The sequence below is a fragment of the Mustela erminea genome, chromosome 16, assembly GCF_009829155.1.
Source record: "Mustela erminea isolate mMusErm1 chromosome 16, mMusErm1.Pri, whole genome shotgun sequence".
Classification (NCBI taxonomy): Eukaryota; Metazoa; Chordata; class Mammalia; order Carnivora; family Mustelidae; genus Mustela; species Mustela erminea.
The window spans coordinates 68,230,284-68,257,992 of record NC_045629.1 but is presented as its reverse complement, the minus strand read 5'-3'; the positions used below and the strand labels follow the sequence as shown (position 1 = coordinate 68,257,992).

At 48.8% G+C, this 27,709-nt stretch overlaps 1 protein-coding gene and 1 long non-coding RNA gene across 2 annotated transcripts in view; one reads left to right on the top strand and one right to left on the bottom strand.

Annotated features, from left to right (window-relative positions):
- DERL1 (derlin 1) overlaps positions 1–8,221 on the top strand; it is a 28,648-nt gene extending 20,427 nt beyond the window's left edge. Inside the window, exons 6-8 of the mRNA XM_032315611.1 lie at positions 651–703; positions 2,496–2,606; positions 5,995–8,221. Coding sequence (XP_032171502.1) covers positions 651–703; positions 2,496–2,606; positions 5,995–6,136 — 306 coding nt within the window. The 3' untranslated portion in view covers positions 6,137–8,221. The remainder of the gene's footprint in view (positions 1–650; positions 704–2,495; positions 2,607–5,994) is intronic.
- Positions 8,222–12,518: 4,297 nt separating this feature from the next.
- Positions 12,519–21,797, bottom strand: LOC116575391. Its single transcript, XR_004279751.1, has 3 exons — positions 21,787–21,797; positions 13,580–13,584; positions 12,519–12,600 (listed from the first exon to the last, which is right to left on the bottom strand). It is a non-coding gene; the product is annotated as an uncharacterized LOC116575391 (long non-coding RNA).
- Between the last annotated feature and the right edge of the window lie 5,912 nt (positions 21,798–27,709).

Genomic DNA, 27,709 nt, shown 5'->3' with positions numbered 1-27,709 from the left:
TTTTGTCCCCAGACAATTCCCTTAGTGCCTTCTCTCAGTTTTCCACCAGTACCATCCTTTTAAATTTTCTTCCTTTTGTAAAGCTTACCTGTTCTTCATTTGAGTTGGGACTGAACATACTTCCTGGTCTCCTGTCTGGAATTAGTCTTGCCTTTAGGCCCTACGAGCCGTTATGTTTCTCTTAGAGTACTTAACCACATTCTGCCGTCAAGTTCTTTCTCTACAACCCTTTCTTCATTAGCTTGTGAAGTTCCTTGCAGCTCCCTTAGCTCTTGGTATGATGTGTTGAATCAGAGGCTCGAATGTTGAATTCAACTGGAGAGCTTTCTCATCGGGGAGGCTATTAGTTCAAGCTGGCTCCCCGTGGAGTGGCGCAACTCAGTCCCATGACCCTGAGATCATGACCTGAGCCAGAACCAAAGAATCGGGACACTTAACCGACTGAGCCACCCAGGCGCCCCTGAATGAGTATAACATTAGATAGGAAGTTTTAAGTATAATCATGCTAGATTGGTCTGAGAAATTTTTGCAGTGACTTTCCGAAGGATTTATATAAAGCTCTTGTCGGTGTATCTTTACCCATTCCAGCCGCCTAGCAGCTGGGTCCTTTTTAGTGTGGTTGTTCATGTTTGTGTGTATTTGTCTCCTAGGCCTGTTACTTACCTTGGGTTATCCTCGGATTCAACTATATCATCGGAGGCTCGTAAGTGATATTAGATTTATTTGACTGGAAGCGAATCCTTCGAAGACTTCCATTGTTCTTTAGCTAATCTTTATAAAATTTTAAAAAGTTTTATGAAGTTCAACATTGATGCGTCGGAACCTTATACTTAGGAAATACAGTTGACCCTTGAACGATGGGGACTGGAGGTATCAAGCTCTTGTTAGTTGGAAATTTGTGTATATTCTTTAACTCTCCCCAAACTGAACTGCTAACAGTCCCCTGTTGACCAGAGCTTTACTGATAGCAGAAGCAGTCAGTTCACACTAATGTTGTGTTGTATTACGTGTATCATATACTGCGTTTTTATAATAAGGTGAGAGAAAAGAAAGTCTTATTAAGAAAACCTGAAGAAAAGAAAGTACATTTATGTAACTATACTATATTTATCAAAAAGCCGCACCTATAAGTGGACCCACATAGTTCAGCTCTGTGTTCAAGGGTCAACTGTAATTTCATTTTGACGTAACTGATTAAATTGCAGGGCTTTAAGCACATTTAGCATTGAGTGGTTGTTATTTTGTTAGCTCATCGTTACGCACAGTGTACTTCCGGGTATGTATTTTTGAATAAATATTTCTGGATTCATTGTCCGGATTGAGCAGACAAGGAACTAATTTAATTTGTGTCTGCGCTTGACTCCTTTAAGAACTATGTGTAAAATTACCGTGTTTTTTTTTTATTCCTGAGGCATTTCCAGGATGCCTTGAAGACTGCTCACCAGTCATCAAAAGATTCTCAGATGGGAAGTAGTTTTGTAAGTGGTTTGATAGTACAGAAGTTTTAGCCAAATAGGCCTCAGATTTCTAGCCCGGAATTGGCGCCGAGAGGAGAAGCTTTATTGCATCCAGTCAGAATTTTAAAAGGAAGAGATCAGGATGCAACTGTTCTGTGAACTCCCACTTCTTACGCTACCAAATACTTTAAATGTTTTAACAGATTTTAATAGTACCAGTTCTTACTATGTCTGACATATCTGCTCTGTGTGGTCCTAACGTCTGCCGCGAAGTGATAGAAATGAGTGACTTGAGCAAACAGACTCTGTTGAGAGCGGAGCAAGTTCTGAGCCTGGTACAGCCGCCCTGCCGCCCAGAAGGGCAGAGTCTGGGAGTAGTTGCCAATGTTGATTTGTCCCTGACAGGACTCCTGTGGCAGGAGAAGACACAGAAGGATATGTGATAGTAGGAGTGGATCTATAAAACCTTGAAGTGGCCTGTATGTAAGCCTTGGAAAAACCTGAAGGTCAATGTTTATTTAGAAGTACAAGGTGAAGGTCAGCTATGCTCAGTGATCCTCGTGATGTCTTACACGCAAGGATGCCGGAGGCAAGGGAGAAGTGCTGTGTCTCCGGGAATGGGGGAAACAGGCGTGTCCTGCCTCCCCCTCACCCCTGTTCCCCTGCTTCTCTCTTGTCAGCCTTCCGATTTGCCCTGAGGTTTACAAATACAGTATTTACGACTAAAGCAGTCGGAAGCTTGCTTTGCAGCTTCCAACTCTGGAGGCAGGAAGTAGCAAAAACAATATTTTGAGGATGAGATGGGGCTTGAAAGAGCTGTCAGAGGGCAGCTGGACCCCCGCAGGACCGATTTCCCTTCCCCTCAGAATGCCTTTGCCACGCAGACTACAAAAGGACTCATTGTGGAGCTGTCACAGGCTCCAGGGCCCAGAAGCGGGCTGCCAGGAGGGCTCTCTTCCCTGGGCTACTGCTTACAACTGGCTACGTCTCACTTGACCACTTGCATGTCTTGAAACTAATTGGACTCTTTGTTTGCAGGGTAATCAATGAGCTCATTGGAAATCTTGTTGGACATCTTTATTTCTTCCTGATGTTCAGATACCCGATGGACTTGGGAGGAAGAAATTTTCTCTCCACACCTCAGTTTTTGTAAGTGCTTTTTTTCTTCCTCACCAAACAGCCATTTTACTGCCCTTGTCTTAGGAGGCGTCCTCAGAGCTCCATGAGGGGCGGCATTTACCTCTTCGGCGGGTGGAGAAACTGGAGCCAACAGACTGGCCCCGGTCACACGGTCACAGGAAGCCAGGGATCAAAGTCACAGCTCGGTCTTCTCTGTGGAGCCCTTTCAGCTGGGGGCTGCTGCTGACTCAAACATTGGGCATCATTGGTAACATCGTAGCTCAGCCGGGCAGGTGGGGCACTGTGCAAAGCTCCAGTGTGGGCCGCCGTGCGCCAGCATTGGTTTTACACGAGATTGGCCAGAGAAGAGGCAAAGGGGTTCAGTTAGCTCATTGGTAGCAGCTTCAGCCTTTCTCTGAGCTGTTATAGAACAGAAAATACCCGGAACTTTTCACAGTGAAAGGGAGAAACTCGAGGTTCGTATAGCCCAAGCACCCAGGAAGTGCAGGCTGGTTCTTTCTCTGCTTCTAAGGTTCACTCAGGCGAGGAGGCTGAGGGCACTGCTTTGGTTCTGAGGCAGACTTGGGTTGAAGTCCGTCCCCTTGTCTACCAGTTTGGATTATCAGGGGGAGTGACTTAATAAAACCTCCAAGCTGCACCTCGCTTATCTGTAAATCAAGGGGCGCCCTGTCTCCCACGACTGCAGGTGGTAAGGTCTGCTGTTGGCCACGCGGTGGTGGTAAATATGGTAATAAATACAGTAAATATGGCAGTAAATCCTAGCATTGGGGCTGGGGTGGGATTTTATGAGCCAGAAGAGATGCCGACACACTGAAGCATGGAAGTTGCTGGCCTTTCTGTCACGGAAACAGAAGGCATTTGAAGAAGGGACCAGTGAAATCATCCGGGTGTCACAGCCTGCCTGACGATTGCTCCTGATCCCCAGTTGGGGACAAGCAGTCCTGGCTTCCCCTGAAAAACTTCTATAAAACAACCCCTCCACCTCTTGCTCCTTTTAGTATTTGCAGTTCGTCTTTCTTCCGAGGGGTCAGTGAGAGCAGGGAAACTTGAGGAGGTCCGCCCCACCCCCCATCCCATTTGTCAGTGGGGGAGGGGGGCGGGAAGTTTTTGAAAGCCGTCTGTGAAATACACAAACCGAGAAGTACACTGTTGTTGTATTATTATTATTTTTTTAAGTACATAGGAAGAAACTTGTCTTCTGAGCCTTCAGTTGGCTTCAGGCAAAAAAAACAAATGACTAATCTGCTTTCTAATTATCAAAGGACACGATAGCAGCAGGTTTGGATTTTTGATCTACGTTTATCAAGTCAGATGGCAGATGCATCAATTTAAAAAAAAAAAAACAAAAAACTTGGTCATTTGGTGGCTAGCCAACAGTTTTTACTTTAAATGGCCATATTTCTGACTTACCGGCTTGGAGATATTTCTCGATTGCAGGCAACAAAGTGTATGAGATTCTAGTGGCAAAATCAAGGGCACACTGGAGCCTGCCTTGCATTTGAGCGTTCTCTGTTGGCGGAAAAGCCCTTCTGTTAAATTTTGCATAAAGATCAGATGACAAAATGTAGCTCCTTGCAAAAGCAGTAACTGCTTTGAAATTACCATAAATTTTTGTTGATTATGTATAATTGGGTGTCTTTTTGTAGTAATTACTTGCATTTAATTTCACTATCCATTTAAGCAGTGGAGATGGCTTCCATATTGTCTTAGAGTATGAAGCAAAGCAAGACAGCCCTTTTAACTGTTTTATTTTATTATACACTTTGGAGGAATATTATTGTACTGGAACATCAGGAATATTGAGAAATCGGGAGTTGGAAATGCATTGTGATTTACAGACAAATCTGCGTTTGTTTAAAAGGGATGATGGAAGTTCTAGAACCCTAAGATCACTGTTCTGCGTTCCATTTAGAATAGATCCTCTCCGCAGGCAGTTGTTTTTCTGTTTGAAAGGGCTTCATTGTCTGGTTTTGGCGGGAACACGAAGGCAGCAGGGATGATGTAAACAAATGAGGACTCCAGTCACGGGCAGCTGTCCCCTGAATGGTGCCCCGCTTGTCCCCTCTGCCGCGGCTCGCAGCCTGTAGTGCAGGAAACGGTGCAGGGACCAGCTCTGGAGCCAGGCTGCCTGGGTTGGGATCCTGACGATCACTCTGGCCTTGGTTTTCTCATTTCTAAAATGGGATGCTAAGAATAGCGCCCGCCCCGTAGGGTTGCGGGGAAGAGGAGGTTAGTGTCGGCTCAGGCAGCACCTGGCGTACGCGAGACGCCGTCTGAGGCGGTCATGCCTGGCAGGCTCTTCGCCACGGCCAAGGTGGCTCTCAGGGCTTGCTCTTGGTGCCGTCAGGGCTTTGAGCAGAGGTATCCGGTGACGGTCTCTGCCTTTAAGCATGATTGTAAACATGAGGAGCTAAGTGGAATAGTTTTGTTTTGTTTTAAGATGGTGTTTTTTTGTTGTTGTTTTGTTTTGTCTTAAAGATTTTTTTTATTTGACCGAGACCGTGAGAAAGAGGGAATACAAGCAGGGGAGTGGGAGAGGGGAAAGCAGGTCTCCCGCTGAGCAGAAAGCCCAATGTGGGGCTCGATCCCAGGACCCCGGGATCATGACCTGAGTCACTAAGTGGAATAGGTTTAAACACATTCTCAGCTTACTAAGGATCAAGGGAGGGCAAGATGCTGAAGAACACAGACGAGGGTGGAAGCTTTCTTAGCTGTTCTGGGATTCTTAGTTTGTTAATCGGCCAGGGGGAAAGCGGGTGCCCTTCCCCGGCTTCAGCTTTCGCACCGTCTCGGCGGTGGAGAGAATGCTGCCGGAGGTCGTCAGGCATTCCCGTGGAAAACACAGCCCAGACCCCAAGACCGAGCGGCGGCTCCAGTCCCCCCTGACGGACGCCACAGGGCCCAGGGGCAGCGTGGAGATGCCATTTGGGCCTCAACATGCAGACTGCGGTCTTGGCTTTCACACGTGTATTTGTTGTGTGTGCTTTGATCCCGTTGGATCCGCACTTAGATCCGTCAACATGCTATATACGGGGGGTTCTTTCTGGTTGTTTGGCTTGTGGGAGTAATAGTTTTGTTTCTGTACTGTTCCGCCTGAATTACTTTTGTGATCAGAAAACAAATTTTTTTTGAGCATGAGTTAGGCTAGAAAAGGAATAAATTTAAGAAACCCAAAAAGTGAGTGCTGCCGGGGGCCAGGGCATTGAGTGAAATGCTGAAAAGGCAGAGTTAGGTCAGACCTCGTCCCTGCCTTGCCCTGGCTGGGCTGATACACTCCAGTGAGATGCCATGGGGACAGCAAGAAAGGAGGCCGCGGAGGGTCCAGAGCGCTTTGTGAAGTGATTGTGTTGTTTTTTCTCCTTTTGTTCCCCCCCCACACCCGCTCCCCCGACCCCAGGTACCGCTGGCTGCCCAGCAGGAGAGGAGGGGTGTCGGGATTCGGCGTGCCCCCCGCTAGCATGAGGCGAGCTGCGGACCAGAACGGCGGTGGCGGCGGGAGACACAACTGGGGACAGGGCTTTCGGCTTGGGGACCAGTGAAGGAGCGGCCTCGGGCCGGCCCACCAGCCACTCGACGCAGATGAAGTTTCCTCCCAGTGCTGGGTGTGCTTAACAACCGAGTTCTAGCAAATGCTGTTGGACCCGACCCACACTGAATGTAGTCTTTCAGTACAAGACACAATTTTTTAAATCCTGAAGAAAAATATAAGTGTTCTCAAGTTTCGTGATTCTCATTCAAGTCCTTACTGCTATGAAGAACAAATATCAACTGTGCAAATTTCAGAACTGACTATATTTTTTTGGTGTCTTCTCTTCCTTTTCCGTCTGAATAATGGGTTTAGGCAGGTCCCGGTCTGCTGACACCAAGCCGGGCATGTGGGGTTGGGTCACCAAACCCTTGACAAAGGACCTTTTACCTCTTTCTCGCACACACGCCCCTCCTTCCTCTCCCGGCCCCCGCACTTGCAGCTAGAGGAGGTTGCCCATAAAACGGTTCTGCCAGTGACAAGCTCTCTTATTTATTGACTTCTGTCAAGGCTTGGTCACAAAGAACTTGTCCACCACGTACCCCCCCCACACCCTTTGGTGGCAGAACTCTAACCATAGGGGAGAAGACTGCATCAGCCGATGGAGAGCTTCGTCAGCTTTTGGAATTGCTGTGACCTGGTGTCCAATACAACCATTTGCCACCTCTGCAGATGCTTCTTAAAAAAAAAAGCACCACTGTGTCAGCGAGGGCCACAGACCGGTGTCAGTGAGGCATGAGGTGGTTGCTAGGCAGTTTTTTCCTTAAGTGAAGTGATGAAAACTACAGTGGAGTTGCAGGGGGGCCAGGTGCGAACTGCGGGGGGCGTAATCCCTTTGCATCTCATGTAGGACATACTGGTTTTGTGTGGACCCACAGTAGTTTGGGTTGTGTTCTAGAAAGTTCCAAATCACATTTGTCACAGGGAGTTGCTCTCTTTGAGAGACACCTGGGCATTGATCACATTTCATTTTCATTTTCCTTCTAGATATTTGTTCATGGAATAGTGTGGAGAGGCGAACCCTATACCCTATTTAAATTTTCTCCCCCCCCCTTTTAATGGCCACATGCTTTGGTTAGTCGTGAAGAAGGTGCAGAGATCCTATCCTCAGAGCCAATACAGGCACATCTAGGTGGATCCCATAACTTGGGGTTGTAATGGCTTTCGAATCATTTGTGTTTGACGTTCTTTATTTTGAGCCACGAATGTATAAGTCAGGAATGTACATCAGACCAGCTGCTGGTTTTCATAGGTGGGCTGCTTCCATCAGAGCTAGGCTTATCCCCCAATAAAGTTTTTTGAAGGCTTTGGTGTTTCAGTTTCTTATTTTACGTTTTCAGACTGAAAGCAGCCTGCCAGGAGCAGTGTTGAGTGGGCGCTGTACTTGGAGTCTGCTAGAAAGGCTTTGAACATTTTGATTGGTTTCTTCTCAGGAAACTCTGTGCTCTAACAGTATGCCCCTACTTTGCCCCCCACCCCTCAGGCGGTAGTGTTGTGTGTTCTACCAGGAACTGGGGATTTGAAAACAGCTTGTTTTTAATAAAAGTTTGTGTGTACCTCTCCATATTTAATTTATATGATCAAATAGGAGGCAGAGAGAATCTGAACCGTTAACTGTCGTATGTTTTTGTTGTTGACCTGTGGCCACAATAAAATTTACTTGTAAACTTTTAGAAGCCATTTTTCCTACGATGTCGCATGTGCACTCATTGTACAGGGGCAGAAACTGACCGTGTAAGAATGTTCTCGTGGTAAGTGAGCTCGTCGCTCTTGTATGCCCTTAATGCCTCACCTGCCTCCCAGCAGTAGTTTTGGTAAAGGTGCAAGTATTCTGTAGAATACCTCTGTTCAAGGCCAAATGTTTATTAAATTCTTCTTCTCAAACACATTTAGGGAGCTGATAATTTTGTCTGGATGACTTGTCTTTTTGAAATAATTTTAGCTAAGTGAGTTATTGGAGATGTGATTTGGGGAGGCAAGACATGCCAGTGGATTCTCTTACTGAGTGAAATAAAAATCCCTATTTTGTATAAAGAACTTCCCCTTTTGTAACTATGCCTTTTTCTTGGTAAAAATTGTAAATTAAAATGTACAACACAACGGTTGCCTGCCTTTAGTTTCCGCGTACCTACTGTGCTACCTCTTTTGGATTACTACGTAACTTTTGGAACCAGCTCCTTCTCGGGCATTTAGGAGCGTCCCGGGATTCTCGCTGCCCAGTGACGCAGCGTATTTTAGTATCTACTTCTGTTCACATGTTGGGGAACAGCTGTAGGATTCATTCCTGGAAGCAGAATCTCTGGGTTTCGATTTTAATAACCATTGAGTTAGGAATCCTATCCAGTTCTAGTGTGTCTTATGGCCTTTCTGTAGCCCATGGGTCTGACTCCTGGAACTCTATGGAATGTGTTTAATCCCGGGGAGGCAGATGCCATGACCTCAGTTGAGCCTTTTTTTCTTGACCATGAACCATCCACATTTGCATGCCAGGCCTTGGGCCCTCTTGTTCATCACAAGGTGGGGTGATGAGACGGAGCGGCGCTGCACCCCTTTCCTGGTAATGGAGATATTCCAGAAAGGAAGGAATGATCCTGTTCATTTCAGGGGACAGCAGATCGCCAGTATCCTGTATTCTAAGCTGCCTTTGCGTCACACTGACCGAACAGGCCATGTTGGTTGCCAGCCGCTCCATTCATGGCAGCTCTGTTTCTGAGGTCCCTTACTCCCTTAAAATTCTCAGCATTAACTTAATAGCTAAGGTTCACCTGGGGAAAAATCCAGTGCTGTTTGGACTTCACACTGTTAGTAGCTCAGAAGGTGGGGCGGAGAAGACATGTGCTTCCTGCCAGTTGACTTGTTTGCTTTCCAGAGTGGCTGTGGCAGTTGTCATTGGGATTAGGGGAGGGAATCATGATCTGTAGGGCCTTACGCATACAGTGAAAGCCCAGAATGGTTTTCCGTGTGCTCGCCTTTCCCTCCCAACTCCAGTAGGTAGAATCCTGTTTTCAGTAGCACACCTGGGTACTGAACGCGCCAGGAACTTTCCGCATCGTGGAACGTCAGCCTCAGATCTATACTTCCCAGGCTTCCTGTCCCAGAAAGTCACTTGGGATTTTTTTTTTTAAGGGTGCACATTTCTCACATCGCTCTCATTCTCCATGTTTTGAAAGTTTGCGAGGATTCTGCTATCCAGCTGAGTTTGGGAACTGACTTGTGACCCTAATAGGCAGGGAGTGTTATCCCCATCTTCCAGGTGAGGAGACTTCAGACTCGGAGTGGTTAAGGCACTGAAGGTCAAGCAGCTACAAGGTGCCGAAGACCAGACATGAACCCAGCTCTGAGTTAAGACCTCCGCGGCTGCTCTGCTTTTGTGGAGGCCAAAGGTCAGCATCTGGCATGAAATGACAACAGAAGGTGATTTTCTCGCCAGGCTAAAGGCAGGGCAGGGCAGAACGGAAACTTTAGCTGAAGGCATAAATGAGCTTTGTGTCGTCCCTGGGGGTAATTGCCTTGTGCTTCGCAAAGGGAAAAAACATTAAAAATATACAAATTTCAAATATAAAAGTATTTTTATGTAAATATATTTATACAAATTATATCTATGATAAAAACTCGGAGTCTTTTGAGTAGTGCTTGGGCAGGTGCGATTAGGACCCGCTCTCTGTCTTCAGGGTGTGTTCTCTCTGTGGGCTGCGGTGATGGCTTGGGTAGGAATTCGGCCTGTTCAGAGAGAGAGCTGATGGTCCGGTCTCCTAGGAGTCTTAGGGGACTTGTTCATACAGCGGAATCCTAGTTCCCTGGAAGAGGATATCAGAAGAGGCTGGAGATCCTGGGAAGACTGGATTCAAAGTTCAGGTACTTTTAAAAAAGTAGCTGAACGGGGACACCTGGGTGGCTCAATTGTTAAGCGCCTGCCTTCAGCTTAGGTCATGATCCCAGGGTCCTGCTGTGTGGGAAGTCTGCTTCTCTCTCTCCCTCTCCCCCTGCTTGTGTCCCCTCTCTCACTGTGTGTCTTTCTGTGAAATAAATAAAATGTAAAACACAATTTAAAAAAGAGTCAAACAATTATCTACAGTGAGTAACTATCAGCTAAGGGGTGTGACGCTTGCGATTGCGGCAAAAGGAGACTCGGTGTAGACTGCAGTCAAATGCTCTACCACGGAGCTGTACCCCCAACTCGGTGGAGACTGAAGGCAGGAAAGAACACGGGGAGATTAACTGAAGGTATAAATTTAGCTTTGTCTCCCCCGTGGAATTCCCCTGTGGCCTGTGCCAGTGCATGTGCGCTTAGGGAGAAGGAGAGACCCCTGTCATGTCACCAGGGCCAGAAAGACCCACAGGGAGTGTGGGATTGGATTCAGGTGCAGGGTTTAAGAATCCCTTGGGAAATGTTTATGAAGCTCAAGTTGTCACTGGAAGCCTTCCTCTGACCTTGATGGATTTGATCCCTCTCTCGTCTCTCTCCCCGTGTCGGCCTTTCTCTGAGGGCTGGCACTGGTCCTGTGAGTGTTCTTGATCACTAAGGCAGTCACTGTTAGCTTAAGGGAGACTTTTTTTTTTTTTTTTAAGATTTTTATTTATTTATTTGACAGGCAACACAAGCAGGCAGAGTGGGAGAGGGAGAATGAGGCTTCCTGCTGAGCGGGGAGCTGGATGTGGACTCGATCCCAGGACCCCTTGATCATAACCTGAGCCGAAGGCAGATGCTTAACGACTGAGCCACCTAGGCACCCCTAAGGGAGACTTCAGATTTTGATCAAAGCTGTCATGATGGGGTGCCTGGGTGGCTCAGTGGGTTAAAGCCTCTGCCTTCAGCTCAGGTCATGATCTCGGGGTCCTGGGATCGAGTCCCGCATCAAGCTCTCTGCTCGGCAGGGAGCCTGCTTCCCTTCCTCTTTCTCTGCCTGCCTCTCTGTCTACTTGTGATCTCTCTCTCTGTCCAATAAATAAATACAATCTTTAAAAAAACAACAACCACCACCAAACTGTCGTGATGCGGGAGTCACAAACCCGGCTTTAAGGATGTAAGAGACAGCTGTCACCACGGCAGGCCTTCAACACCTGCCCAGACCTCTCAGTGGAGAGGAGGGATTGGGAATTTCCTCATCACTTCTATCAGGGTTCTCTAGTGACAGGTACCCCAAAACGACTCTGGTTAACTTCGGTGAAAGAGGATTGGAAGGACATATAGTAGCTGACAGATCCCAAGGGGCTGCCGAGCCACGCGGCATGGGAAGGATACCAGTGATGCAGGGAGCAGAAACTGATCTGAACCACACCTGCTGGGCTAGATCAGCTCTATGCTTTATGCTTGCAATCCTCCTTTTAGGGTTCAGTCCCCAAGTCTTATTGGGCTACCTTTGACCTTGCGACTCTCGCGTGATGGGAACCGAAGTGCTCCTGCTTCATGAGAAGGGAAGCAGATGCTGGGTGCCTAAGAAGTCCCAGTTGGCCCCCTAGTACCCGAAACCTTGTGTGGCCTTCTGGAAGAGTCTCTGGCTTTGCCCTCATTCCAACCCATGAACAAGGCTCTATTTCCCCCATGTCCTCCCTCAAGTTCATCTCCAGAGCATTACCAAGCAGTGTGGATTTTGCTGAAGATTTGGGGGGTGGGTTGGCATTGAACATCACAGGGTGTGAGTTCTCATCCCCCCTACGTAGCATGAAGGTTGGCATGCACGGCCTCTTTGAGATAAATATTTGTTGAAGGAATGGATCCATTTCATAACCGAAGTTCTCTGGAGCGGTCCACTGGCTTCCGGCCTTCTCTCCATGCTTTCCCCGTGTGGGTGTTCCAGTCCCCTCTGTCTTGGTCAACTTAGCTCTGACTCCAAAACTCTACACTCAGCAAAATAAAAGCTTTGCCGTTCATCAGCCCTACCCATCTTGAAAAGGCTTATTAAAGTTATTTGCCAGACACAAAGCAAGACTCTGATCAGGGAACCAGGGGAGTTCTGTGGCTAAAAAAATTAAGATAATTTTGGGCACCAGTTTGGCTCATTCGGAAGAGCCTGTGACTCTTGATCTCAGGACTGTGAGTTTGAACCCTACGTAGGGTATAAAGATGACTTAAATAAAGAAATAAACTTTAAAAAATTAAGGTGGTTTCTTTATGTTTATTATTTCAAATTATTTCAAACATTATTTTGAATGTTTGATCATTACATACTCCTCAAAATTCTGATAATGCTTTCTGCAGTGTTTCATGGGGGCCCCCAACAGATGCGTCCACGTACTAGTTCCCAGAACCTATGAATATGACCTTCTCTGGAGAAAGGATCTTCACAAATGTGATTAAGGATCTTGAGACAAGGAGATCATCCTGGATTATTTGGGTGGGCTCTGAATCCAATGACAAGTGTCCTCTAGGAGGCACACAGGGGAGAGGCACCTGGGTGGCTCAGTCCATAAGCATCCGACTCTTGATTTCAGCTCAGGTCATGATCTCAGGGTTGTGCGTTCAAGGCCCATATGGGGCTCTGTGATAGGCATGGAGCCTGCTTGAGATTCTCTCTCTCCCTCTCTCTCTCTCTTTGCTGGAAACTCTCAGCTCTCTCGTGGGCCTAGAAGGGGTATTGGAGACCATCTTTCCTCCCTTCAGATGAGACAACTGAACTCTGCCCAAGACAGAAAGGTTGAGCACCACTGTCCCATCAGCTGAGATCACCTGGATGCCCCTCTTCTTTGCTTCCAGAAGGCCTTTAATTTAGAAACTGACCATTAGACTTCTCTTTGCATTCTGCCTCTTTCAGTCTGCGTCAGCTAGAGACCCCCGTCACCGGCAGGCAGTTCAGAAATGGAACTTTGGAATCTGATCTAAATTGTTTAGCTGCTGATGTCACAACTTACCCCTTGTTTCAGACCCTTTTTTGCCTCTCCTCCTTTTTTTCCCTGCAAACCCTTTGAAATTTCCCCAACATCTGATGTTCAAAATGATTTTTCAAAATGATCATTTTTTGGATCATTGCTACAGAGAATGGCTACTTTCCTAGTCTTTGTCGGATTTTAGAGGACCAATAAATCACTCTCCTCTTTTCCTCAGTTTGGAGCCAAGTGAGAGATACAGATATTAGATAGAGATCAAAATGTTAGCTTCATTCTTGAGAAAAATGCGTTGGGAGATATGTTATAGGGGCGTAGTCACATAGAGGTCCTAAAACGGAACCCCAGAATTTGAAAGACTGACCTCCCTGGTCACGGGCATGGCAAAACAAGGACAGGAGTGTCTGCTCCTATAAGCGTACAGTGGGGAAGAGCCCAGAAGGTGGCTTTCTAGAGGCCTAATGAGCTTCACAAACTGAACAAGCTCAGTTCCTTCCTTGACTCACCAATCCCAAGAGTCTTCCCTTTGGGAAAAAAATTAGAGTTTCCAGTTTACTTTTTCCTTCCTGGGAAATTCCCTCTCTGTGGCAATGCAAGGAGTGAGAAACCAGTATTTCTTCCCAATAATGTTCACTTCCACTCCCCTTTATAAGACGGAGAAGGTTCCACTTGAGAGCCAGGACCCAAGGGGCTTCTTTTGAAAGGCATAGTGTATGTGAGTCAGTCAGGTTAGACTAATAGCGTAACAAGCAGTCACCAATTCTGCACATCACAACAGATCTCTTTCTTTTTTTTTTTTTTTTTTGAAGATTTTATTTATTTATTTATTAGAGAGAGAGATAGCATAAGCAGTGGTAGTGGGAAAGGGAGAAGCAGGTGCCCCGCTGAGCAGGGAGCCCGACATGGGGCTGGATCCCAGGACCCCAGGATCATGATCGGGGCCGAAGGCTGATGCTTAACACACTAAGCCGCCCAGGTGCCCCCAGAGATCTATTTCTTGTGCAAATCACAGTCCAGTGTGGGTGGGCAGGTGGGATGGTGGGGCCAAGGAAGGGGAGGGGAGAAGGAGGAGGGGGTTCTGCTCCTTGTCGCCCAAGGACTCAGTATCCTTTCAATTAGTGCAAAGATTTTAAACACCTTGAGAAAGAGACAGCAAGTAGAGCATCACGGAGGAGATTTTAGGTGCCCGGCGGAAAGGGGCATACATAATTTCCGCCCACCTGCTGTTGGCCAGCACTCCGTCACGTGCTCCCAACTACCTACAAGGGAAGCTCAGAAACCTAAGTCTTCCTGACGGCGTATGTGGAACATCCATGACACTGGAAGGACACAAACATGGTCTCAGGACAGCATCACATTCACACAAGCATGGCCCGGCCAACCAACACAATTTTACAGGGATTTAGATCTTTACTAAGAAGCCCAAAGAACAGATTGGCTACAATGCTGCTGTTTTTGTTTTGTTTTGATTTCTAAATAAATATTGTTGGGATGCTTGGGTGGCTCAGTTGGTTAAGCATCTGACTCTTGATCTCAGCTCAGGTCTTGATCTCAGTGTCTTGAGTTCAAGACCCGCGTTGGCCTCCATGCTGGGCATGGAGCCTGCTAACTAAGTAACTAACTGTGAATATATTGTATACTGCACATGTATGAAAGTTCACACACCCTAAGTGTACAGCTTGAGTTTTTACAAGTGAAACACACCTATGTCACCAGCGCCCTGATCAGAATATGACATCTCCACTGCCCCGAAGCCCTCTTGAACCCCCTGCCAGTCACCAAGCGCCCGAGGTTAGCCACCATCTTGACTTGTCACCACATAAGTTAGTTTTTGCCTAAAATATTCTCTAAATGGAACCATACCCTGCCTCTTGTCTTGTGTCCAGCTGCTTTTACTTCATGGGATGCTTGTGAAAGTCGTTCCTATTGTGTGTGATTGTGTTGCTCCGTTTCTCGTGGCTGAAGATCATTCCACAGTATGAACGCACCATGATTTACTCGACTGTGCTGTTGCTGATGGGCAGCGGGCTAGTTTCAGGCTAGAAGGAGGAGTGCGGCTGGGAACACTCCCGGGCACATCTGCTGGGGGACATACTGACACGTGTACCTGTTGGGTAAGGCAGTACTTGACCTAAGTTCCCACACATGAGAACTGCCAAGTCTCAGAGTGCGTGTACCTCCAGCGGTAGTAGAAACTAGGAGTTTTCCAAAGTGACTGTCCCACGCTTCACTCCCCCAGTGGGGTGGCGTGTGAGGGTGGCAGGCCTCGGTTGGCTGCCTTACCCCGGCACCTCTTAAAATCCTCATTCTGCTTCGTTCCATTTTGTTTCTCACACCTGAGGGTGTACACGGCCCCCCGAGGCCTCACCTCTGTGAAAAGTCCCCAAAGGGAAATTTTTGAATCTCAACGCTTCCCCTTGGCTCTCTTTCTCTTCCCTTGCCTCCGTTGTGACTGCTCTGAGCCCTTTCTTGGGATTCTGCGCCCCTAAAATGTGGGTGCAAGCCCAGTGGGAAGTGAGCCCAGGACAGGAGTGGGGGCGATGCGGGGAGGGGTTGGGGGGCAGAGCTGGATACCCGGAGACAGACTTTCCTTTAGAGGTAGTGGGTTGATAGTGGGTTGGAGCTAGGATTGCTCGCTCATTAGGGATGTCCGTATCTGTCCCACGGAGAAAGGGAATGAAAGACAAGTCTTAAAATCATTTAGATGAACTACCTGGGGGCCTGTGGGGTCTGATTAATATTCACAACCACGTGGCGTGATCGGAGGGGTGAGTGGGGCACTGAAGTGGAGAAATGCCTCGCCTCTATGCCCCCTGCCAGCCCCTTACTGGTAAGGAGGGCGGGGGGCGGGGGGCGGGGGGCGAGGCGGGGCCCAGGGCACCAGGGATGGCTGCAGAGGCACCTGGACACCAAGAGTCACCCCCTGTGCTGGGGCCTCGCGTCACTCTTGCCCAAAGGCCACTGGTCACAGCTCTATGTCATCGTCCCCCACCCTGAGGTCGCCCTGATTAATGCGCACCCCGGGGGGGCCCGGGGGCAGGAGCTGGAGTTGAACATTCCCCACTCTCTTGAGAAATGCATAATCATTAATCAACATTACTGGGCCCCACTCAGACTAAGTGGCCTCTTGTGATTAGGAATGGGCCCTTGAAAAATAAAAATGCAGTCTTTTAGCATTTTGAGTGTGTGCATTTGACAATGGCTTTCTTGATAGCAGTGGGTGGGGGGAGCTTGCTGTGCAGGGCCTGTGGGGTGTACGTATGTGTGTTGGGGGGTGCAGGCCTGGCTTCAGGGTCTGAGGAGCAAAGGCAATTAGAGAAGTTATGGGTCTGGCCTTAGGGACGGGAGATTGTCCATTTTGTGGGGTTTGTGGGGTTAATTCCAACGGGACACCTTTCCCTGGGCAGGAGCTGGAATTCAGGAGTGATGAGGGCAGTGGGGGGCTCTCTTCCCTCTGGGACGCCTGAGTCACAATTCATGACACACCCGAATGCTCCAGCTAGAGGGAAATAATCCGGCTCCCATCTTGGAAGGCTGTTGTGAAAATTAACTCAGGTAGTATGTGTAAATCATTTGGCTCTCCTCAGAAACGTTAGTTTCCCTTCCCTGCCCAACCATGAACTAATTTCATCCTCACAATTGCCCTCCGATGGTTTTACTGTCGCCATGCAGCAAATGAGTCCACCCGGGGCTCAGAGGAAACGGATGAGTCCCTTACCCCGGGGGTGGGGGTGGGGGAGGCAGAGACACCTTCCGAGATGTGCAGCACGGACAGATCGGTCATCAGTTTAACCCTCACAACAGTCTGATGAGGTTGGGGTTATGGTTGTGGATAAAAAAACTGAGGCCCAGAGGTGGTGACCCTGTCTGTCTGCGAGTCACACTCCTGCAAAACAGTGATAGTGTCCCTTAGCACCAGCCTTTGGTGGGGGGGAGATTTTTTAAAAAAGATTTTATTTATTTATTTGACAGACAGAGATCACAAATAGGCAGAGAGGCAGACAGAGAGAGAGAGGAGGAAGCAGGCTCCCTGCTGAGCAGAGAGCCCGATGTGGGGCTCGATCCCAGGACCCTGAGTCCATGACCCAAGCCGAAAGCAGAGGCTTAACCCACTGAGCCACCCAGGCGCCCTTGGGGGGAAATTTTTTTAATCACATTTTTTTTCCTCTATCAAAATCTGAGCCGGCCCCAGTCCTGCTCCCCTCCTAGACCACCCAGCATGGCCATGCACAGCAACACCACGTGTGAGAAGGCTGACAGCACCGTCATTGATCAGAAGCCTAACCTAGAAGCATCCCAATGTCCATCAACAGCAGAATGGGCAGACTGGGGCTTGCTTCCCCCCTTGAAGTACTATACAGCCGGGAACACAGACAGAACACCGCCTTAGAGAGCAACAGAAGGGAATCTCAGGAATGGTATTGCACAAAAGAAGCCGGATGCAGGATGATATCTGCTTTGTGCTCTCAAGTATTTAAAATTCAAGAAGAGGCACCACGGAGCGGTGCTGTTAGAAGTTAGGGTAATGATTATATTTAGAGAGGGGACACTTTCTGGAAGGGGTGGGCCCTGGGGATGCATGGGGGTCCTGATAATATCCTATTTATTGACATGGGGGATGTTTCCCTTTATAAAAATGTCATAGCTTCATATTTACCGTCTGCATACTTTTTTTTTTTTTTTGCAAGATTTTATTTATTTATTTCAGAGAGAGAGGAGAGCATGCAGACATGAGCAGGGCGAGGGTTGGGGCAGAGGGAGAAGCAGTTTCCCCACTGAGCAGGGAGCCAGGCACCGGGTTCGGTCCCAGGACCCGGGATCATGACCTGAGCGGAAGGCAGATGCCCAACCAACTGAGCCACCCAGGTGCCCCATTTGTATACTTTTTGTGAGGACATGATATTTTAGCTTTAATGTTTATATCAAAAGATTGCTGGGTGCATCAGAGAATCTTGGGAAGGCTGGGGACTCCTGGTGTGAGTGACGCCCCCTCCCCACCCCCCACTGACATTCATGAGAGGATCTGGCGAGACAGTGGCCCCCCAGCGAGCACTAGAGCGAACAGCCCAGCCACCGGGGCCCCTGCCACGCGGGGAATTGGGTCTGCCTGCGGGAATACAGCTCCGGAGAGAGCAAACACTCCTTCTCCGACCAACCCGGCCTCACACGGATGCTGCAAAGGCCTTCTACGCTCACGTGCCTCGCTTCTGTTCCAGAAGCTCCCGCTGGCGGATTTGACTGCGCTAGATGCTCCACTCCCCACTGCAGGAGAGGCTGGCTGGGTGGGAGCTTAGCTTCTGTTTGGAGGTGGGACGCAGGGAGACTGCTAACAGGTGCAGGTCAGAAAGCGCAGCCCTGTCCCCTGTGCTTAGAGACCTCACGAGGACCTTCTGGGGCCATCGCCTTGTCCAGCGGCCCTGACGGTGTGCGGATGTGGTCTGCCGGTGTTGGTGCCAAACCTGCCCTCTGATCTGTGCCCCTCACTGCCAGCACAGGGCAACAACATAGTGCAGAATCTCCTATCCCTAAGAGATTAATACCTACCCCTGGGGGAGGGCAGGGGAAGTGCTTTGCAGAAAGGAGGGAGTGGTTTTTCATGCAAAGAGAGCTCTCTCCACATGGAGCTCTCCCAACCCCAACTGAAGGACCCTTCAGCTGGGGAGTGACCTTGGCCTTGGCATCCTGCAAAATTGAATCAGTCCCTCAGTGGCTCCCACGAGAGAAGAGACTCTCATGTATTTCCTTGGCCTGGCCCAGTCACAGGCCTGGCGCCGTGCTGGGGGCTGGGGCCACAAGGATGGGGAGGACTGGGTCTCTGTCCCGAAGGAGCCCTGGTGGGAGACACGGGCACACAGTGTGGCAACTACAGCTCTCCAGGACCTGGGCGTGGGATCGTGGGAAACTTCTAGAAGCAGGGATTTCTCAGCCGTCACCTGACCGAGGAGCAGCGGGCTAACTAGATAAAAGAGCGGGGGTGGAGCCAGAGTGTTAGGGTTGCTGAGGTCTTGATGCGAGAGAAATGGGGAGCTGGAGGCGAGGGTAGGCAAAGGGCAGGAGGGTGAGTGAGGCCAGGCCTGTCTTGCTGAGAGGCCTGGACTCGCTGGGCACATTGTCTGCCCCAGGAGAGACCCAGCTGGCCCTGGGCCCAGCGGCAGGCTGATTCATAAGCTCCCAGCGCCTGGAGTGGCTGTGTCACCTGTTCCGAAATCCGAGGCGCGTCAGGCTCTGGGGTGGACGCTCTCTGTGGCTTTGTCCAGTGTTACCCTGAGATGAGAGGAGAGGCTGTCCCCGGTGACCCTGGGGACTCTGGCCCTGACCCTCCACCCCGCAGCGAGCAGGGCAGGTCAGGCCTGGAAACTGCCCTCTGCTAGGACCTTGTCCACCCATTTCCCGCCCTTTGCCTGCTCCTGGTCAGACGCCGACACCCTCTCTCTTCATACTCGTCAGTCCCGGTGAGAGCAACTACTGAGATTTCCAACTATTGTGCCTTCCAGACAGGTCATGATTCTCATAAGGAGACCGCATAGGCTCACATGGAGGTTTCCGTGGGACAACTGAAGGTTGTTTTCTCATCTGAGAGTGAAAAACCGGTCAGCTCTGCAAGGAGAGGCGGATGGCAGTTAAGTAGAGCTGAGAACGAGAAGAGAGAAAAACCTAGGCCTATATCAGATTGATTCTGCTAAACCCCATCTCCTTCCGTCTCCTGTTTGTGGGTTACTCTTACGGGGCTCAGATCTCAGCTCAGGTAGCACCTGCTCTAGGAAGGCAACCATGCCCCCAGGTTTTGAATCGATGCCCCCACTCTGTTTTCCCAGTTCTCTCTATGGCTAATTGGGGCTGTTACGGACTTGTCTGCCTCCTGCATTAGACCGAGCTCATTTCGTTTAACAAGAGCAAATTGGGCGCTACCTGGGTGCTGGACTACATAATAGGTCCTGGGTGGTCAAGGGTGAACTGGTCAAGGTCTTGGAGGAACCTGTGATCAACGGAGGGTAAGGACGGTGGGGCCCACTTGTAGCAGGGCCAACATGTGTCAGTTTTGTTTCCCTAGCCGTTAAAGGACTGGACACAAAGTAAGCACTCCGGAAGTGAATGTTGTATGAGTGGTGTTGACACTGTGGATGAATTTCTCAAATTTGGAGGAAGACTTGTCCTCCATTATTCCTTGAGCTCTGAAGACTGCTCAGAACTCCCTGCTTGCTCGAGCCCGTCAAAGGTGAGGTGGCTCTGGTTTCTCATAGCTTCTATTGGGCACAATATACAAGGGATAATTAACCACTTATGGCTCAGCAACTTTAGGAACAAGGGAATCGATAGCTTACCAAAGACAACTCTGATGCTTGACCCTAGTAAGGATGTGTATCGTTTGAAAAAACAAAAACAAAAACTGGTTCTGGAGTCACACTATTTCACTTCTGGTCCTGGGTATGGAACTAGGTAGCAGATGATCTTGAGCAAATTACTCACGTTGGGCTGCTCTTTCCCCATCTTTGAAACAAGGGTTGGGGGTGCTGGGTTCGATGAGTTCCAATACTGTGCATTTTGGTGTCTCTGAACCGATGGCCTGGAGTCCTGGAATCCTGGCCAGAATCCACTTGAGTCCTTTGAACTTTTGCCTTCCTCAGGCTGGACCTCGTCAGGTGACCGGGCTATTCCATGCCCTTGCAAGCCTACTGCTTTCTGCTGGGCATGCTGCGGAAGGCAGGCAGCCTCCCGGATGCTGTGACATTTGAAATAGAAACGTGCATCTGACTGGGTCTGCATCCCCCAGAGTCCCTCACCACTGGCTTCTGCTGGGCTTAGCCCTGGGAGACCACGGCAGGAGACTGGAGGTCTATAGGAGAGGCGATACCACCTTTCCTCGGACCACCCAGCATTATACCAGCCCCCAAACTCCATGATGCAGCCTTTACACCCAAAGTACAAGATCTGAATCCCCTGGTTTCAAAGTCTGGGTGTCTCCTTCCCAGTTGTGCTCACCATGTGACATTTCCACCTTCTTCCCTGTCTGCAGGCAGAGTGGCTTCCAAACCCCTTTGTTTCTCCTCTTTGTCCTTTCTGGCGTCTTGGGACAGGACATGAGTCTTTCTAGGTCCTAACTTTTATGTCTAGAAAATGTCAGTGTGCCCACGTGGACAGTTAAATCATCCGTGTTAAATAATCGGTGTGAGTCGTTCATTTAAGCCGGCTCTCACGCTCGGGCTGCCGTCGGCTCACAGAGGCGGGGAAACAGCCTTCTACGGAGCTTAGAAGGGGTGAGGAAAAGACAACTGACAGCCTAATGCCCCTCTTTCTGACTCAGGGCTTGAATCCTTGAGATCTGGCCTTGACCTTGCCAACCCAAAGCCTCTCCCACCCCATTTACCTAAGGAAATAATCAGAGAAATGGGAGCAGCATGAACAAGGACCATAGTGGCAAAAACAACTGCAAACAACCTGCGTGTCCATCGGCAAGAAATTGATGAAGTCGATCCTAGTCTGACACGGGAAGTGGCTCTTTTAAAAATCCACTAAAACTTAAGCTGCATTTGTTGACATGGAAAAAGTGTCCAGAGCAAGTTGTAAAAGGAGTGGAGCGGATTATGAAACAGGGCACACGGAGGGACGCCGTCTTTCTCGAAAATAATCTTTATTGTTTTGCTGTCTATCTCTGTCGCCAACCTGGTCATCCTACGGTCTCTAGATTTCAGGCCTGTTGACACTAGGGACTGCTTCCAAACACATCCGGCAAAGCCCCTTTTCCCAGTCCTGTGGGGGACCTCTGAGCCCACCCTCAAGACCTGTCCAAATGCGACTCCTCCTCTCTTCTTCCCATGCCTTGCCCTGGACTGCTTTGCTCACCACCATGCCAGCTCGTGTGCGTTGGGATGAAGTCATTCCCTGTCTTCCCCACGAGGGAGGCCATGGTTGGATTCAGTCTGGGGACTCCAGAGCTCAGCCCCTACTACATGCTCTGTACATGGTTCTTGAATCGACGGCTGACATCTCCGACATGTCACACGGCGGAGGCCACAACATCTTACGTCTCATTCCCGCCAGAATCCCGGAGGATTTGAGAATTGAGTTGTGGACACACTTGCACAAACACGACGAAACAGTGTATCAATGTGAAAGACAAAAAAAGGCGGAGAAACTGTTTCAGATCGAAAGAGAACAAAGATGCATGACGAGTAACTGCAAAATGTGATTCAGGATTAGATTCTGGAAACAACAAAAAAAATTGGTATAAAGGGCAAGATTAGACAATTCACAGATCTGGAGTATGAGTTGTATCTAAGGAGTTAGTATTTTAGCAAGGATAATTTCCTGAATTTGGTAACTGTACTGTGGTTATACTGGAAAACTGTTCTACTGGAATTCTGTATCACAAAAATGTCAAAGGTGCAGAAAAATGGAGAAAATGGTATAGTAACCCCCTGTATACTCATTATCTAGAGTTAATAATTGTCGGTTGCCATCTTTTGTTTTCTGAAGTATTTTAGATATTTACAAGTGAATTATATATAGCTCAAGCCATTTTGCCTCTTCATTGCGCATCTTTAAATAATAAGGACATTTTCTTAGGTGACCCCAACACCAGTCACATACCTAACAAGGAACGATAATTTCCTAGTGTCATCTAATAACATCCATATTCACATTCCCCCGTTTGCCTCTAAATATTTCCTAGAGTTTGTTCAAACCAGGATCCAATCAAGACCATGGATCTGTCGTAACTGGTCGCTGTACAAGAAAACCTTAAATGTATGTCCTAGATGCTTATTTTCTTTATCTTATTCAATTCCCTCCTTCCTCCCCCCCCCCCCCATCTCCCTTCCTTCCTCCCACAATATTGATCAAGAGCCTTATGATGTGTTAGGCACTGGGGGTGTAAAGATGAGTAAGATAAGATCCTAGCCTTAGGGATCTCGCAGTCTAACGAAGGAGGAAGAGTCACACGGACTGATCATTACAGAACAGTGTGCGAGAGCCCCGCCAGAGAGAGATGCTGGGTATTCCACGGTTCTTTGTGACGTGTATCAAATGATAAGAAGGAAGAGAAAGAAAAATTGGTTTAGGAGGTAGCTAGAATAAGTAATTAAATGGAGCCTTTTCATAGGTCATGATGTGGATTTCAAATTCCCTTCATCTCCTGGTCCTTCGTTCTTATGAGTAAACAGGGGTTGATCAGTAACCGTATTTGATACCCAGTTGTTTCAAGTCTGGTTTTATTTCTCTTCACAGCTCCTTGAAAGGCTCTACTCAACCCTTGTCTCCATTCCCAGTCAGCCTGCCGTGACCACAAACACAAAAGCCAGACTCCCAAGAAGGCACACCATCCACTCCCCTGGTCTGGGAGCCAACAGAAGATTCCTCAGGGTCTGTAACCCTTGGAGCATTGACCTCACCAATCAGCCGCATGCTCTTTCCACTTCTGGAATGGGTCATGAGCCAAGACAACCGGTTGAGGAAGCTCTAGAGCCTTTTGGTTAAAAGCATGGGCTTTGGCCTCAGAGAACTCTGGGTTCAAGTCCTGCCTCTGGCACTTGAGTTCTGTGGTCTTGGCCACATCTCTACATGCAATCTTGAAGAAATATCTCTGGAGTCTAAATTTTCTGGAATCTGGTGGGGGAAAGGATGCCATTTGCACATCCCCTGGAAGGTCCTTCTTCCCCGGGGTGCTAGCCATTTTCCTGCCATGGGCTCATGGTCTACCCCACCAAGGAGTCAGAAGCACCGTGGACAACTTACAGGGCACACAGGGCTTTAATGATCCCTTAAAGAGGAATTCCTCCTGCTGAGGTCAGCTCAGTCCTCAGCCTCACCAGGTGGCTGGTGCCTGGGGTTTATTCACCTCTGCGGGGCAGAGATGGCATCCGGGCACAGATGAGGGTGGCTGCTTTCCCAGAGCAGCCGAACAAAGGCTCCCTGTTTCTCCAACGGCGCCATTGTGAATGCTGCTTGGCTGGAGGAGAGATGCGGAGTGATGGGTTCTGGATTCGGAGGAATATCCCGGCGCAGCCTGCTTTTCAACTTTCCATGCTGCCCTTTGCTGCTCTTGAATGAAACACTGTTTATGGACACATAGGTTTCTTCAAAGTCCCCTAGGGGAGCATGCTGATGGTCTTCGCTCCAACGCTACAGAGCTATTGTCCTCAAGTTTCTTGAGCTCCTTGCTGTTCTGAAAAATCTCCCAAAGCCTTCAGTTGAGGGTAGGGATTTGGGACCTGGAATCTGGAAACTTTTGAGAGGCGTGGCGGCCCAGGCTCCTATCATCCTAGAATCTGAGGGTTGGAATGCACGGTTAGCTAATGGTCCTCTGGTCTAAACCTCCTTATTTTTCAAATAGGGAAACTGATGCTTAAAGAGAGATCGTGACCTTCTTGGGGTCAGACACCCATTAGCAGTAAAGCAGGGGCTAGGATTCAGGTGCCTTGCCATGGACAGTCATGTACGTGTGTCCTCTGCTGCTTGCCCATGTTCCCGCTCTTCCAGGACGCAGACTTCTTACCAGACAGAACAGCACCAGCAAGTGTAAGACAAGCAGGATCCATGGACATGGGTAGTGAGTTTCATCCTATTAACAGCAGGACATGCTTTCAGTCGGTTTCTTTGTTTCATTTTGCTTCTACTGCAATGACTTTCTGGAATTCTATTCCAACTATGACCCACATGGTCCAGTCCTAGAACCGCTCATAGAAGTACAGTCCAAAGAAGCCAAAATCCAACAAAAACATAGTTAGCTTTTCCCCCTCATCTTTCTGAAAGAACACAAAGCCAGGTATCTAACCCACTGGCATCATGCTTTCTACGCTGGTTAGCCTCTTGGCTGGTTTTCTCTTGTCTTCCAATCTGAAGATGTTCATTAACCAAACTTCGAAGAATTCATATCTTTTCTACCAGCTCTGGTGACTTCCACTTCCCGAACTTTCTCTCCTCTCTCCATTCTTTGAGAATCTTTTTTTTAAAAAAAGATTTTATTTATTTATTTGACAGACAGAAATCACAAGTAGGCAGAGAGGCAGGCAGAGAGACAGAGGGGGAAGCAGGCTCCCTGCTGAGCAGAGAGCCCAGTGCTGGGCTCGATCCCAGGACCCTGAGGTCATGACCTGAGCTGAAGGCAGCGGCTTTAACCCACTGAGCCACAGGTGCCCCCTCTCTCCATTCTTCGTTACACGGGGTGATTTAACCTCCTGGCTTAAGTCCTTCTACTCCTCATTTGACACTTCTGCTGTCCTTTTTTGCTCATTCCAGACCCTGCACCAAAAAAGTCTACAAATTGGTCTCCCTAGGAGATAGGGGAAAAGGAGAATTAGGTTGTGAACTAGAGGTTCCCTTGGGCTGCTCGGGTGAAGGGAAGAAGTTTGCGGACATTCATGTCTTTGATCCCATCATGGATGTTTCCCTGCAAATTTTTATTTTCAAATATACCATCCCTAGTCTAATTAAACTTGTGATATTGCCGGTGCAGATTTATTCCGACAACGCACGATTGAATGCATGCTTGCCTTGTCCCTGTGGGGCTGGACTCTGTCTGCAAGGAGACCACAGATTCCTGTGGCAGACAAACACAGAGATAGTTATAATACCATGTGTCTAGAATTATACTAGAGACATGCAAAAGGGGTTTTGGGAGCACAGAGGAAGAAGCAAGTGACTTGGCTGGAAGGGGTCAAGAGAGTGTTCTTGGAGGACCTGCTATTCATCTGGGGCTTGCATGAGTCAGGGGAGTTTGCCAGGTAAAGTAGGAAGGAAAGGGAAGTTCTGGCACCAAGAATAGCAGGTGCACAGGCACGAGGCAAGAGAGAACCTGCAGCGGGTGGAGGAAACTAAGTGGTCAGGATGGGCTTGAACAGTGTGTGTCTGTGTGTGGGAGAGAGAGAGATGGAGATGGAGAGACAGAGGGACAGAGGGAGGGAGGGAGAAGTGGGATGGGGCAGGGGATACAGTGGACATGAGGATGGGCGGCACAGGCAGGGGCTGGAGCCAAGAGGAACTTGTCTGTAGAGCCCTGGAGCTTGGGCTTTGTTCCGTAGGCAGTGGGAGCCACTGACCGGCAGACAGGAAGTGTGATCAGACCTAGGTTGTAGGAAAGGTTACTCTAGCCGCAGTCCACACAGCCAGTGGGGCCGGCTGGGGAAGGGGAACAAGTTAGGAGGCTGTGCAGGGCAACGGTGAGGGTCTGGGGATGACAGTAGCCATGGGGGTGGTAGATGGGTCACCGGTGAGATATTGGGGGGCGGGAAGGGAGAGAAAACTTGCTGTTTGGTTAAAGCTCAAGGAGGAATGACCGTTGAAAACTGTCCCCCCGGATTTCTGACTTGGGCAGTTGGATGCTGCTGCCGCCATTCAAGACCGGAAACACAGGGACAGGTTATGGGGCAAAACATGTGTGTGTTCCTTAAATTCCTATAACTCACAATCTAACTTCATCTGTTTGGTTTCTGTTTTCTTTTTTCTTTCCTTTTTAAAAGATTTAAAAAAAAAAACAATTTATTTTAAGAGGGAGAGAGAGAGAGAATGGGGGGGAGGGGCGGAGAGGGGCGCAAAGAGAGACTGTCAAGCCGACTCCCTGCTGAGTGGGGAGCCTGATGCCGGGCTCCATCATTTTGTTCTCTAGAGTTAAGAGTCTGTTTCTTGGGTTCTCTCTCTTTTTTCCTTTGCTCCTACATTTTGTTCCTTAAATTCCACATAAGAATGAAATCACACAGTATCTGTCTTCTTCTGACTGACTTATTTCACTTAGCATGTAGCTGTATAGCTACTTCCCAATCCTTTGTGTACATTCCTACTCCCACCCCTTTCTGTCTCTATAGATTTGCTTACTTGGGACATTTCATACAAGCGGAGCCATAGCCAAAACATTCTGAAATATAATCTAACCCGCCCCTGCATTTCTAGCTATCACTTCTGCAGAGGTGCGCTGGGCAGTGGGGTAACAGCATCTGTTTTATTCAAAACCCTTTCATTTCCGAATGACAGTAACACAACTCCAGCTAACTTAAGCAAGAGGGGGATCTTTGGGCTCACATAACTGAGGAAGACCAGTGAACCCTTAGCTGGATCTGAACCCTCCAATGACCTCAGATTTCTTCTTCCCTCTGCCCAGCTTAAACTTTCCTAACCCTCAATGTTGATTGGTTGGGCTGAGTCATGTGTGTATCCCTTGGGCCACTACCTGAGGTCAGAGATGAGTGCTGTGATTAGCTAGGCCTGAGTCACATAAGTCCCTGTGGCCAGAGGGTCTGACTCTGTGCTGGTGCCACATCCACAGCCTGTGGTTGGCTTAGGGAAGGAGCAGGTGCCTAGCGGGCTCCCCCAGGGAGAGGGTTGTGAGTGTTGCGGGAAAGGGACTGTGCAAGGGATGCCGCCAGGTAAAGGCCACCGATCCTCTTGCCAAGTAAAGTAGGAAGAAAAGTAGGAAGAAAAGGAAGAAAAGAGGCTGAACAGCCAAGCAGTACGTGGGCAGAACTAGATAGATCCTGCTGATGGCGCATGCTGTCGGAGTTCAGAAGAGCAGGGCTCCCTGAGAACCAGTGGCATAGGCGTCCTTAAACCTCACTTCCTGTCACTCAAGATTTACCTTCATTTGGTCCTGTAAGACTTCGGCAGGGCTTGGAAGAATAGGGGGTTCGGCAAGAAATGGGGTGGAGGATTCTGACAGGGGAAAGTGCACTGACAGACGGAGTGTTGACCAGTCAGCAAACAGACCAGTATGGCCCCAAGAAGAGCCTGGGGAGGGAAATAGGAGATAGATTTGGAAGTACGGACCAGATCCCAAGTT